At 39.6% G+C, this 15,375-nt stretch overlaps 1 protein-coding gene across 1 annotated transcript in view; it reads right to left on the reverse strand.

Annotated features, from left to right (window-relative positions):
* Positions 1–15,375, reverse strand: part of CEP85L (centrosomal protein 85kDa-like) — a 190,802-nt gene that overhangs the window by 61,856 nt on the left and 113,571 nt on the right. Inside the window, exon 3 of the mRNA XM_009999202.1 lies at positions 2,160–2,926. Coding sequence (XP_009997504.1) covers positions 2,160–2,926 — 767 coding nt within the window. The remainder of the gene's footprint in view (positions 1–2,159; positions 2,927–15,375) is intronic.

Here is a 15,375-nt window from a genome sequence, read left to right on the forward strand (position 1 = left end):
TAGTGTGGTATCTTATATCAAGGTGCATACAGTTCTTGAGGTGGGGCCACACCAGTCCAGTGTAGTGTGTGCTTGATGCACCCTATGACACAGTTGGCTCTTTTGGCTGCCAGGGCACACTGCTGACTCACCTTCAACTGACCATCAACCCAAATCCTCAGATCTCTTTCCATGGGGCTGCTCTCCAGCCTCTCATGCCCCAATTTGTACGTATAAGATTTACGCCATCCTTATGCTGAGGTTTCTTTAAAAAACAGGTGTCAAGATAGGAATTACCATTTTCTTTTCTTCACCTATTTTGGCATCCCCTCCTCCTTCCAGCTGTAACCTCTGGACAGAGCGGTTGGCCAGGCAGGGAGAACCAGCAGAGGATGCAAGCTAGAACCCAAAGGCTCATCACTCTCACACTTGCTTTAAATTTCTGTTTCTCTGAGACCTATTTCACAACCACATCTCCGTTGAGGAAATGCAACCGATCACATTTCAGGGTCCACCCATGCAACTCCAAATCATACCAATGAAAGTGCTTCCTAAAGCCACCAGGAACCTTTGCCACACCCCTTGTGCCCTTGATTACTGTCAGAAACCCTGTGGCCCCCATCTCACAATCAAGAAGAAGTAGTATAAGCAGAGCAAAGGCTGCAGCTTCAAGGACTTCCCCTGTTTTCCAGGACTGATAAGACAGCTGATAAGATCATTGCTTCCTAAGCCAGGGGCTAGGCAGATCTTGAAATATATATCAACACTGATAAAGATACAAAAATAACAGGAACAAGAAAAATATAAAAACAGTTTTAGCAAAACTTCATCCTATAATCTTACAATCTCAAAAACCTGAAAAGCTGCAACACAATTTTAAGAATTCAGCCAAAAGATAAATAATGCTTGTGCTCCCCCTGCTGATTCTGTCCTCAACACACAGAATCAATGCCCGCATCAACAAAGTTTTTGAATAACCATGTAAGGCTTCATTTGTTTCAAACATTGACTTCATACACAAAGGTGACACTGTATTTAGTCACAATGAGAGTGAGAAAACATTTGCGAGAAGTAAAAAACCAGAGCTGAGAGTTGTTTTCACCTGAATAAAAATAAGAGTTTGGGAAATACTTATCCTAAACCAAGTGTTGTGAAAGGTACATAAAAGATAATAAAGAGACATACCTAAACGAAGGAAAGAAGTCAACAAAGCTTGCTCTGAATACATATTAAAATCCAAAAGACACAATAATCTCAACACACCAGTAATCTGCACACAAACCTCACAAACAAGATTTGAGCACAACTCTTTGTAAATTACTTTGTCAGGCTGGAGAAAATAGGTATTTGCACAGACAGCTAGATTATCTGTGCTCAAATAATATCCTAACCTAACCTTAGAATGCCTTTGGGAAAAATCTACATATTGTAATTTTCTTAGGATTTTGTTGGCAAGTCAAGCCTACCTACAAAGATAAACCTGAACATTTAGATTCCTGCCTTCCTTCTAAACCTCTCTTCCCACTGTCCCACAAAGACAGTGAATTGTTGTGTTAGAAAGGGTTATCTGTCTCTTGAAACATGTTGGACATTTCCTCTATGAAAATACTTAAAGAGTACAACACAAAAACTACATATTATTTCATTTTAATAAACCAAAGTAGTTGACCACTATTAATACATTCTGATTAATTTAAAAATAAAGCATAAAATACCCAACTGAATTCATGTATTTACATCCTAGACATATGGATACTGAATATTCATCCCTGCAGTATGCAGAAGTCATTCCTCTCTCAGCAAGCACATAAATGCAGCCTCTTTGTAAATCCATTCAGATCAAAATGCATTCACAGTCCCCCAGTACACAGTGATTAAAGACTCTCTTAAGAGCTACCTTACTGTGTCCAGCTTCAGAAAAAGAGATGCCAGTAGACAGGCAGGCTGAATCAAAGTAAATTGTAAGCAGATATCAGAAAAAAACCTGCTGGCACTCAGGTAATAATTGAGTAACAAGCAGCAATATCCCAAATAAAAATTTAAAAACACCATCACCTGGTTAAGAGGATCTGTTCCCTTTCCTAATAAAAATACATAATAAATACGAAATAATAAAACTACCCGATGTTATTCCTCAGGTATAACACACGATGGCAGCAAACACCAAGTTTTAGCCTTACCTGCACAGGCTGTTCACTTCCTGTTCTAAAATCTTCGAGCTGCTGCACATGCCAGGCAGCCATGCAGTAGGGCTCCTCAGCAGTCCTGCAGTCCAGGGGATTTGCACGTAACTGTTCTTTAAGCCACATCTGAGTCCTCACTGCCGGCTGTATGGGAGCTCCACTCACAGCCTGCTGTCCCAGAGTTGCATATCTCTGTCCAAAAGCTTCACAACTGGCTGCCACAGGTTTGCTTTCAGGTAAGGCACTGTAGGTCAAATCTAAGGCATGTCTCCTATTTGAGGAATCTGAACCAAAATCATCTTTGCTGCATGTTTCAAATTTGTATTTGCAGTCCAGTACAGAAGATCGCTTTTTCCCCGTTTCTTTGTCCTCAATTTTTAGCAACTCCATGCTATCATGCAAACAGCTTGGCCCATTTGTCCTCAATTGTGGTGACACAGCTTTGTCTGTACTACCCCTGGAATCCACCGAATTACTACTACCATCTTGGCTGAAGGTGTTGGGGGAGCTGAGCTTAGACAAAGAGGACCATTTTCTTACAGGTCTTGCATCTTTCATGTCAAGAGAATTGTCCAGGGCACCTCTATTTCTGCCTCCTCCTGACCGTACAAAGCTTGTACTCCATTTTGAGCCATCAGACTTGAAAGCTTCCCTGTGTTTGCAAAGTGAAGAGCTGGCATTAGACGGCATCACATGGGCAGTGGGAATTGAAGCCAGTGATTGGCTGGGCTTAAACGAGGATGTGCCACTTGACGTTGAATGATCTGGGAAGAGAGATTTATCAGGTAAATAAGTACAACACAGAACTCACAGTAACACCAGTGCTCAGAGGGCAAATCATCATACTCAAATTGAAATGCAAAAATAGGAGACAAATTTCTTGACAAAATAGGGTCTTCTGAACCACTGAAGATTATGAGAACAGAAACCTATAAAAGTAGATTTTCTAATTAATTCTGCTCAGGCACCATCACTATAAGAGAACCGTACTAAGCAGCTCCAGACACAGTTCTTTAGCTGTGGGCATTTGTTTCCAAGCTGTAAGGTGGCAGGCTGGATTTCTCCCCCACTCCACATAATTTTAGCTTCTATATCACAAATAGTACATGTATCACAATTCAGGAGCTCCAAGACTGGTTTCCTCTTCCATCACCTCCTCTCCTCATTCTCTAAAGGCAAAGCAATTCACTAAATGCATTTTGTAAAATGGCAGTGCTGGAGATGAGCCATTTTAATGATGGCCTCTTAGAATCATTCATCCATTCATCCCTTTTGTATTTCACCAATTTCAAACTACACTTCACCAGGCAATTTATTAAGATTCTGAAAAACGTTCTATGTTCAATTTAGACTTTGTGTTATTTACAAACCCAAATACAATACTACACAGAAACTGCATGTAGCATAGTTTATTAAATCTATCCCAAGTCAAAACACCAAGAACAATCAGTGAGGTGATATTCAGAAGGGGACAGGAGATCAAAGATGAGAGAGGTAAATCAGAGGTTACTGGAAACTGGCTGAGAGCTCTCACATGCCCAGAGACATGTGCTTAGTTAGCATCACAAGCTGTGTGCAACCAGAAATAAAACACTTAATCCTCTCATTAGAGGATCAGCTCCCACCAAGTCACTTCGCTGCACCTTAGCAAGCTCATATTGCTTGTTAGGTTCATGGCAGACAGACAGAATGAAATTGCTCTAATTAAAAGACTCTTTTGGTGTCCTTTTTGCCAGAAGCAAAACAGATATGCTCTTTTTATTTCTCACATACTAACTACCTAGGGAGAACTCATTTCTTTGGGATTTGTGAACTAGTAGAAGAGTTCATAGTGGGACAACTAAAAAGAAAAAAAATAATCAAATGCTCTAGAAGTGTAACTGACATAACCTAGTGTAACCAAACTGGATAATGTGATATGGTGAAGGCCAGAACATGTTATTACCTGGGCAAACTTTAAAAAGTCATAATTTCACTCAATATACCATGCTACAGATAGAAAAAAGAAGAGAGCTTCTAATTGTGCAGCGCTTGTTAAGTGGCAGCACTACTTCCTTTTCTATGCATCCAGATAAAGATAACCTTATCCCAAACTTGCTTACTCTTCCCTGTTTGGGACTGGACTTCCTCACTCCTTGCACTTGCAGCACAACACAAAAGAATACAGCCCTACTGCCACACTCCTTGTAAGAAAAAAACACTACAGCCCACAAAATAAACAGTTCCTTTACTTATACCTGTTTATTATGTACCTGTTTTCCAGCTCTCAAAGGAGGCAGGGCTCCTAGGAAAGTGGAAATTCTTACTGAAGCCTTCTTGTCTCCTCATGGGTCATTGCCTCATCATACAACCTCCACTTTCAAAGCATAAACTCACACCACATTATCTCCTGCATCCACCCAGCCACCTGCATTCACAGTAGTTACAGAACACAGCTATCTTTAATACTTGACAACACTGTCAGAGCTGGCCAAAATGGCCAACAGCTTAGGAGTTACTCATAGGGTGCTGATGATGCCTATAAAACACACAGGATCCTCACAACAGAGAAAGTTAAATGGAAAGAGGAACTACCAGCTTGTTACCTGATGGCTCACGTTGCTAATAAATGTGAGGTACAGTTTATTACATGCAAGATCAAAGACCTTTCCTCCTCCTTGCATTTCTTCCTTAAAAACTCTACACTGCAGAAACGTTTTCCTTTCCTTTTTTCTCCTCTGTATTGACATTAAGAGGCAAGACATGTCAGAGAAAGACCGAAGGCCAAACAACCCATTTCAAGTGGAAGGTACCAGTCATCTGGCTGAACGTGTTTGTGCCCACAGCTATTGCAGCAGTAGAGACAGTGATATGCAACACTGCAAGTTCCCAAAATTGCAATATGCCCAGATGTAACCAATCTGACTGTGCCAGGTGCAGTATCAGATTCTTTCAGCTCTGCTTTCCCATTTTCCCCTCGTAGCACAGTATACAGTCACTACAAATCAGGCACATCTTGCTACTCTGTATAGTGAGGGCTGCCAGCTTCCAGCCCTGCTGATCAATAGGAAAAAAGCTGCTTGGTAATCTCTGGCTGAGGACATCAAAGCAGTGACTAAAAGGTGGCAGAGGTATATGACATGATGGAGCTGGACTCTTGAACATATGCACTATGAGATGGAAAGAAAAGGGTTCCTGGGAATATCCAGAAGAGCAGAGAGAGACTACTGCTCTCCTTCTACTGTCCTAGGGAAAACAGGGAGAAAAACACACAGTAGAAAGAAATGCACTTCCTCTTGTACAGGTACTCCTCAGCCAGAAGCTGCTGCCTTTGTAGCACTCAAGCAAACTAACTTTTGTACTGTACCTTATCCAGAAGCTTAATCTGACGCTATGCAGACTTCTATGAGCAGAAACATCACATCTTCAAGAGAGATGCAAGAAAAGAAACCATATCTGTATGCATAAATCTGTAAAAGTTATACAGTTCCATACCAAAAAGATTGCTCATATTTAATACAGCAATTGCAGTCTGAAATACTGACTTAAATGTCACCTGCATGTAGTCTTTAAACCAGAATTAAAAGAAAATTATATTATCTCCTTCCACTTGCTTTTATTAGAGAACTGAGTTATTTGGATGTGGTAATTGCTCTTAAATACAGCAATTGCAGTCTGAAATACTGACTTAATGTCACCTGCATGTAGTCTTTAAACCAGAATTAAAAGAAAATTATATTATCTCCTTCCACTTGCTTTTATTAGAGAACTGAGTTATTTGGATGTGGTAGTTTGTTGTTGTTTTCCTTGTTCTACTCTTAAGTTTAAGCTCTGAGTCAGTTCTAAACTTCTTTTCCTCACTTGTGGTTCTAAACTCCTCAAGTAGATTTAAACTTGGAATGCCACGTACATCCAATTACAGCTAATAAATGTCTCTGATAATTTGCCTCAAAAGTGAAATTCATAAATTTTGGCTTCAATTTGTCCTAATTAGTCTTCCCATTAACACTCACTGAAACATATGAGAAAATTCACACTTCTTGGAGCATATTGCTTCAGTCTGCCTTGACTGCAGGCTCAGCTGGAAACAGAGCCAGTCTCCATTCTGAAACATCTCACAACATAAAAAGCCTGAAATCAAGAAATGTCATTGAAAATAAGAGATAACCCAGAAAGCAACATAGAACTGGAGACATTACTTCTTCCACAGTCACAGAAGTAAGCTACACCTAGCCAAATCCTGCCAAAGACTACTTTATCCAAACAGAATAATTTTCCCTTCTATGTAGATGGGGCTAAGCAAATGCCTAGTTCAGAACTAAAAGCTCTGTGTTCTCAGCATTACTCATGTTTTCACTTCATTGAGCAAGTATTTATTTGAAGATTTCAAAAACTTTTAAACATGGCTTGTGTCTCTCCAGAGTCTTTCAATGCTTAAGAATGTTCTCATTAAATGAAATTTAGAGACAGGGCATTAAAAAAAAAAATACAGATAGTTGCTACTGGCTTTCCTTTTATGAGCTTCAAGATCGTAAGTTAAATTTTGCTTTTCAGTTATCTTAAGAACCTTTTTTTGTACCCACCAGAAAGCTCCTTAGAGGACTTATCTAATAGCCGTAACATTTTAATATTTGATCTAGTAGTTCCCAAACCATGTAAGAGATTTGAAAAGACTGTATTTTAAAAACACACAACAGTATTTCCACCACGTAACTGCAACAGACTGAGCAGAAAATGAATAGTGTTTCATTTGACTGTCTTACTATCTTGTGTTACACTTCTAAATTATTTTGTTACTGCGCATCTGGTGTTGAAAATAATGTAACAAGCAATATTGGTCTTACCATAATTCTCACAGAAATTTTGTTTAAATGGGAGACAGGACAGCAGAGACTTTCTTCTGAAGAGGGGGGAGAAGAAAGAAACCTTCCAACATAAATTTAATTAACAACTCCTACTCAGTTACATTTTCTTACGACATGTTCTTTAAATCACTAGTGCCAACTGTGTTCATCATAACTAGAAGAAAATCTCTGAAGCCATTTCTGAGTCCAAATCCACAACACAGTTGTTTGTTCCAGGAGAAGTCAAGCCTCTATTACAAAATTGAAGGTCTTGAATCTGGCTACAGTTTAGTGTACAAGGATTCTTACATTCATTACGGGATGTTGGTTCTTCTAAGTGCTTCGCTGAACTGTTCCGTTACTCTTAACTGCATGACTCTAGCCACAAGTGACAAGCAATGCCAGGATGAAACACAGATTACTGAAGGGGCCACAAGTCTTCATTCTACCATACAAGCATGTGGCTGCCACCCAGAAATCCCCAATCTGCTGCTTTCAACAACAGAAATATCTAACTCTCCTGGAAGTTAGTTGAAAAACAAAGATCATGGAACGGTGTGCCATGATAGCAGCTTTTACTCCCCACATTACCCCTACCTAGCTACTTAAAAAAATCAGACCTCATTTTCATGGAGCATAGATAACCAGATAAGCCAACTAAGAAATTTTGAAATGGACAGGAAGGAGACCAACCCAAGCAAAAAGCCTGAAGAGCATGACTCATCAACCTCTGGAAGCAAATGCATGCCTTTTCAGGGTGCAGTAGCAGTCACAGGAACAGTTTGGGTTTGGTTAGTTTGTTTTGGTTGGGTTTGTTTGGGTTTTTTTACTATCGAAAAATCTTTACTATTCTCTTTACAAGCCCTGTTCATGTTATTTCAAGCTTATTCTACTTATTCACCTCATATTTTGACAGACTAAATCTCTGCAAATAAATTTCTTCCAAAGAATAAGAGTACACATCAGAAACAGAAATGCTGCAGATACAGGAGAGAACTGTTCAGACAAAATAGCAGCAATCCTATTTAATGTAAGAAGTGAGGATAACGCACTTAACTTTAAAAAAAAAGGGGAGTGGGAAGCAAGTACATTCTAAAGTTTGGTTAATGAAGCCTAAAACAGAAAACTGATTGTCAACAAACAAGTGAAAAAACCAACAAAACAAATCATACTTTCTCCCTGAGCAAAATAAAATTATTTACTCATCATGAAAGTTAGTCATTTATTTTAATACTATTTAAATCCTGTTTTCAGCTTACCAATTAAAACGTGGCCTTGCTTCACTCAGATTTACCTATTTCCTCAGAACACAGTATTAACAGAGAACATACCCTATAAAAGTTACTACTTCTGTTGTGTTAAGGTACTGAAATATTTTGTTAAAAGTCTGCTTTTATGACCACCTCTCACTAGGACACGGCAGACACTCTCCAGCTCTGATTTATTTTTAAACTGCTGTCCCGTATCTGAAAGGTCATCACTATATACCAACACCAAGTTTTCACCACATCTCCCACAACAGCAAGACTTGGCAAAAACCTCATTAGCAAAGCTGATAGATTTGAGCAACAAGGACAAGCAATTACATGATAGAGTGGACCACATGGAAGAATAGCATTTTCAGATTATCACACTTTTGCATATACAAATCAATCTCTGTGTTCCACTGGCCCTTTCAAGGGCCAAAATTCCCAATTCCATCACTTAAGTTAAATGATGAGACAATCTAAGTATCTTCCCACAGAACTGCATGTGGCTGATCAAAGCAGAATCAGTGCTAATAGGATACAAGTATAGGAGGTTATCCCTTTTTTTTTTTTTTTTAAGATCATACACACAAGACCATTACACAGGAAATAGGGAAGCTCAGTAAAAAGTGTTGGGTTTTCCCTGTGTTCCACTGCAGTCAGGTTTGAGGTTAAAGTTCCCCGTACTAACCAAAGCTAAAAGACATCTGCAGAATGACCTGTCATCCAAATGATCCTTCATTGAAAACTAGTACAATCCCTTGAAATATATAGCTTTTTTTTTTCCTATGTGCAAAATGATAACAGGTAAAATCATCCAATTTCTGCTTAAAAAAAAAGGTGTTCCTTTAAACTAACTGTTTGGCAATATCAATTATCACAAGTCTAAAATAATACAAGTTTTACAGTGTATTTCAACAAATAAAGCTTAACAAAAACTTTTAAAAACATTTTGTGATTTTCAACAGTTTAAGGGAGAATGTACCAAGGCAGTGCAACAGTTTTTTACAAGGGAAAGCAAATACAAACTCCACAAACAAGAAAGGAAAAACACATGAGTGGTAGAGTAAAACTCCTGGAATTTGCTGTGATAAAGCTGAGGTTTTAACAGGCACTAGGTACATACATGCAGAGAGAAAAGGCAAGAAAAACCCCCAAGCCCTCAACGTATCACATATACACATACAGCCATCCTGCTTGACTGATCTTAACATAACTGATATTTTAAGACTTATTGCAAAATAGTACTGTCTGTTAATATTTCTTTGAAATGACAATTTGCCTAGCAATATCTAGGCTAATGATACTCAGATAGGGAATCCACAACTCCAGAAGAAAAACACTTTCAATCAAATTTAATAGCTTCCTACTTTTAAGCCACATCTGGTTCAACTTAGCTTGCTCACATGAAGCCCGTATTCAGAAGATTTAACAAGGGACTGTAAAGAAGAGTACCTCTCTATAGAGGTGGGATTCTACCAGATCAAAAATTTGCAAGTGAAGTAAGTTTTACAGGGAAACACTATTTAGCAGAGAGAAACAGCTGCAGCAGCGAACTACTACAAGATTCTATTCCATTTTCTTTACTGTACTCAATTATTAGAGAAATGTGAAAATGCAGATTCATTAAAACCACATGAGGCAAATACATTACTACAGGGTATTTATCTGAAGCAAAAAAATTTCACAGACTACATCTGACCAGGGAGTCTGAACTAAAGATCAGGTAAGCCCAAGAGAAAATTTTATTCTCCATCAGTCACTGAAAACAAGTTTTGGTTTCATTGTGGGTTTTTTTTTAATCATTAATGTTGGAAAGGACCTTAAAGATCATCAAGTTCCAACACCCCTGTCATGAGCAGGGAACCCTACCACTAAAACAAGTTGCACAAAACCTCATCCAACATGGTCTTAAAAACCTCCAGGGATGGGGCACCAACAACCTCCCTGGGTAACCCATTCCAGTTCCTCACCACCCTTATAGTGAAGAATTTCTTCCTAATATCTAACCTAAATCTCCCCTCTCTCAGTTTAAAACCACGACCCCTTGTCCTATCACTATCTTCTCTGATGAAAAGCCCCTCCTCAGCTTTCCTGTAGCCCCTGGAAGGTTGCTATAAGGCCTCCCCAGAGCCTTTTCTTCTGAACAGCCCCAACTCTCTCAGCCTGTCTTCATAGCAGGGGTGCTCCAGGCCTTTGATCATCTTGGTGGCCCTTCTCTGGACCCTGTCCAACAGCTCCATGTCTTGTGCTGAGGGCACCAGAACTGTACACAGTACTCCAGATGGGGTCTCACCAAAGCAGAGTAGAGGCGCAGAATCACCTCCCTGTCCCTGCTGGCCACATTCCTTTTGATGCAGCCCAGGATGCAGTTGGCTCTCTGGGCTCCAGCATACACTGGCAGCTCATGACGAGCTTCTCATCTACTACCACCTCTAAGTACTTCTCCTCAGGACTTCTCTTCAGCCATTCTTTCCCCAGCTTGTATTTGTGGCTGGGGGTGTGCTGACCCAGGGACAGGACCTGGCACTTGGCCTTGTTGAACTTCATGAGGTTGACACTAGCACACCTCTCCAGCTTGTCAAGGTCCCTCTGGATGGTGATCCTTCCCTCCTGGGTGTCAACCACACCACACAGCTTGGTATCATCAGCAAATCTGCTGAGGATACACTCATTTCCATGTCTCCAACAAAGATGTTAAATAGCACTGGTCCCAGTACTGACTCTTGAGGGACACCACTCATCACCTGCCTCCATTTGGACATGGAGCCATTGACCACAACTCTCTGGGTGCAGCCATCCAGCCAATCTCTTAACTACCGAGTGGTCCATCTGTCAAATCATCCCTTGTCAGTTTGGAGACGAGGATGTCATGTGGGACAGCGTCAAACATCTTGCACAAATCAGTTGCTTTGCCACCATCCACCATCTCTGTAGCCTTGTTGCAGAAGGTCACCAGATTGGTCAGGCAGGACTTGCCCTTAGTGAAGCCATGTTGGCTGTCACCAATCACCTCTTTATTTTCCATGTGCCTTAGCAGACTTTCCAGGAGGATCTGCTCCATGACCTTGCCAAGTACAGAGGTGAGACTGACGGGCCTATAAAGGAGTTATAAATAACTGCTACTGTTCCAAGCTTGTAATGGCCATTCAAAAGGTAAACCTGGTTTTCAAATCAGATTTGTCTGCTAAATTAAACTACAAAGGCTAATCTAACTTATATAAATTGCTTTAGATGAGAAAACTGAGCATGTTAAGATGGAAGAATGTCTTAGAAAAATTAACTTGTTTTACCAGATTACAATGAACCTTTTGATTTATGCTATTATTAGTGCTGTATATATACAGTATCTGATCCAGACCTGTGCCATGGCACGTCATAATGTGCTGTGTAAGTACATGCAAGTAACATGCAACTGGTCACCAGAAAAAAGTAAAAAAATATTAAGTGTAAAATGTGGATGTTCTATGTAAAAGCAAAGAAGTTGAACAAATGTGAAATTTTATACCTCATAGTATCTTTCTTTCGTTTCCAGCAATTTGGAGCTATTTTTAAGAAACAGTTACATAACTAAGTAGAACGATTTTTAGATTAACAGGTTCTATTTTTTCTCTGTAGATAAGAGGATAAAGCAATATTCTACAACAGCAGTCATGCAATCAGGAACCTTCATTTTGCTGAAATAAAAGTATCAGTGAAAACTTACACTGCCACAGGGATATTCTCTTTTTCTCTTGTGGTTGCTTGCTTTAAAAAAAAAAAAGGTCTAGATCTTAATTTGCATTTGCCTTTTTATGAAGGCCATCTACAGCTTCCAATTTCATTTTCCAACAAGAACAGTGAAGACATGCAGAAACCAAATATCCCCCTAGGATCTTCTTTAAAAGCAAAAGCTAAAGTAAAAAAAAAACAAACGATGGATGTCACAATGTGTCTGTCCTACTTCCTTTCTGAATCTGAGACACCCATGGCACCACTACTATCTACTTCAACAGCTATCAGATCCTCCCTCTTCATCCCCACCTACAAATGACTCTAAAAAAATTGGAATAACTTAGTCCATCAGAATGGAAATCCACCCCTGCCCTTCAGAGTGGGGAAAATCCCAGGTATTTTTGTTCTCTGTTCATCCAGCAGCAGGAACATACCTACCCCTCCATTTTACTATACCAAGACAGGCAGTTGTACTTCAAGCTCCAAACTAACTGACCCCCAGGTGCTGTCTCCAATGACAGCATTCCCAGGTTAACTAGGCTGATGCTAAACCACCTCACCTAAGACGTGAAAGGAAAAGGCATGTGAGGAGAGACTCACACAAGGAGAGTGAAGAGATTCCCTCTAATCCAAGGGATCAGAGCAAAATCTGAGGGTTCCCACAGAGCACTATCATTGTATGCAGTTAAATTTTTGTTTTTGAGGAAGATGTGTATCAATCACATTTCATTCGTATGTCTAGGCAGACACAGAGCCTACATTTTAACATCAAGTAACTTTATACAATTAAATCCCACTTTCAATATCCAAGGAGACTGGGGTTCCTGGCTACATTTTTGAGATCATCATCCATTACTGAAAGTTTAATCCCTGCTCTTATTAAGATGGTCTTCAGCTTAAAAATTTATTATGTAGATTCATCTGGTGCCCTTTCTGCTGACCACTAAGCAGTGGATCTCTTATCTTGGTTCACAGCTCGCCAAGAATAGCTTTAACAGGAGCAGCAGCTTTCAGCTTTATGCCAGGCTATGCAAGCGTGGAAGAGAGGACATATCTTCATTCACTCCTCTCTTTCAAGCTCATCCTCCAGCCTCATGTCCTCTACTGATTTCCCCCCAGTTGACCCTTACACACAGTAGTCATCCTGCCAATTTTCCTTTGCTTTGTTAGTTTGGAAGCTCCATTCAAACTCAGAGTAGAATTATTTAGGTTAGAGAAGACCCTTAAGATCATCAAGTCCAACTGTTACCCTAGCACATTGCCAAGTTCACCACAAAATTATACTCCTAAGCACCACATCTACATAACTACTGAATACCACCCCGGATAGCCTGTTCCAGTGCTTGAGCACCCTTTACTGGGTGACCCCTGCAAGTATCACAGATGCTTCTGTACAATAAAAGCACATATGCATGAACCTTTACCCAAATGAAAAAAATAAATCCTTTCACAGGCAGAAGCAGGTGCAGTGAGCAGCAACAGAGAGAGGCTGCCACAGCTCCAGTGAGACAGAAGGATCCTGCTGCATGGCTTTCACACTGCTTCATAGCAAGAAGCAATATCCAAGTATCTCCTTCCACCTTCCTCCTGCTGCAGACAAAGGTCAGGCCAGGTCAAACAACACAACCAGCTTGCTACAGCACTGCCAGTGCTACGTACCACATGGAAGTGGTTAATGTGCCACAATTTACTGAATATACTTTGAGAAAGCCTGCACCAAGCAGTAATTCCTTCCAAAGGCCAGAAAACGTCCCCAGGAATTCCATAAGTACAGCTGCTGCCCCAAGAATAATTTAGCTCATTGGGGAAATTTCTTCCCTTCAGATGCTGATTCCCAAATGGTAAAATAGTAGCTTAATTCAACTGCAACAGGTCTGCTGAGGCCCTACCAGTTTTGGTCTACTTGGGGAAAAAAAGCAAGATATTTTAAAAAAGCAAACCATTATACAAAAACACAAAAGAGCAAAATGCAATATTGCATAAGCAGATCTAGTTCTCTAATTTTTAAATTATTAGCTTTGTTACTCTACCATTCATTTGCTATACAAGACTTAGTCCTTCCATTAAAGTTCCTTGAACACTTTTGGCCTTTGATAAAAAATATCAACAGCTGACTCCACATGTAGGTCACCATCTGGAACCCAGCTGAGGTCACAGAGGATTAACTTTAAATTGGATTTGAACACAGTTCTATATCCTACAGAAGTAGTCACTTTTTATCCTTCAAAAATTGAGCATCATTATCCTTATTTCCCAAATGAAGAAGTCAACGTGTTACAACAACTAGCCTAGTGTCATTTGGTAAACCTTACCTGCTTCCCCCTGCTGCTCTTGACGCTGAGCAGTACTGGCTACCCTGATACCCCTGTATTTATCTTACACTTCAGAACTTCAAGCAGAACAAAACAAAGTAAAAAGATGGGGAGAAAGGAGGAGAGGACCCACCTGAAATTCTCAGCATTTTCCTATAGCAACCAAAAACTTCATACTTGCCAAAGGAATTCAATAGTCCCTTTACTAACAGAAACAATTACGAAAGCAGCAGCAGCAAGAAGATACAGAGAAGTTACCAAATTTCACCCTACAAACCGGATCGTAATAAACAGATGTGGAGAAACAGTTTTCCCACACCTTTTTTCTTGTACCATCTGGTTTTCACCATTTTGACTCTAGATTCTCCTATTTTCAGACACCTGTGAAGTCATGATACTAAGACTGACAATAACTGAATGTTTTTTCTCATTTCTAATACATAATTTCTCTACAGCATAAACCTAAGGAGACTGTTTCACAATCACATATGTAATGACCATAAACAACACCCTTCCCTTCCACCTTCCCCACCCACACTCTGAAGACTTAATTTTGCTTTTTTTTGGAAGACAGTTGGTAGTTTTGAGCAAATGTGAATAATACACTGGTAAAACTAGCAATGTTAATTCAGAGGCTGTATTTAGATAGAAATCTTAGGATGATTTCTGTACTGTAAAAACCAAGCCTGCACTCCAGAAGGGAACTATACTTCCTTTTATGTCCACCACCAAAGAAGCCACAGAAGATAATTTTAAGTTGACAAAAAATCCTGAATGTTACAACCACCTGAATAATATTACTCTGATTTTTTCCTGAAATATATATGCAGATCTTAATGCTTACCAGCAGTTTTTCACCTGCTAGTAGCCTGTAAAAATAATGACAGTTATAAACTGTTCATCTGAACCTGTATGAAAAGTTTTTTCTGAAATATTCTGAAAATTGAAGACTATTTGTGTCCTTTGAAAAGGCTGGCTGAAAGATCTGATTTTAACTATAACCCATATTTAAAGAAACAAAATAGGAGAGAAATGCATAATGCCCAGTAGAGTCTTTTATCCCAGCCTTTCCTAAAGAAAAATTTAGCTTTGAAAAACCTTTCTGAAGAACATTAAC

Source organism: Chaetura pelagica, unplaced genomic scaffold (assembly GCF_000747805.2).
Source record: "Chaetura pelagica isolate M959 unplaced genomic scaffold, ChaPel_1.0 scaffold90, whole genome shotgun sequence".
Classification (NCBI taxonomy): domain Eukaryota; kingdom Metazoa; phylum Chordata; class Aves; order Apodiformes; family Apodidae; genus Chaetura; species Chaetura pelagica.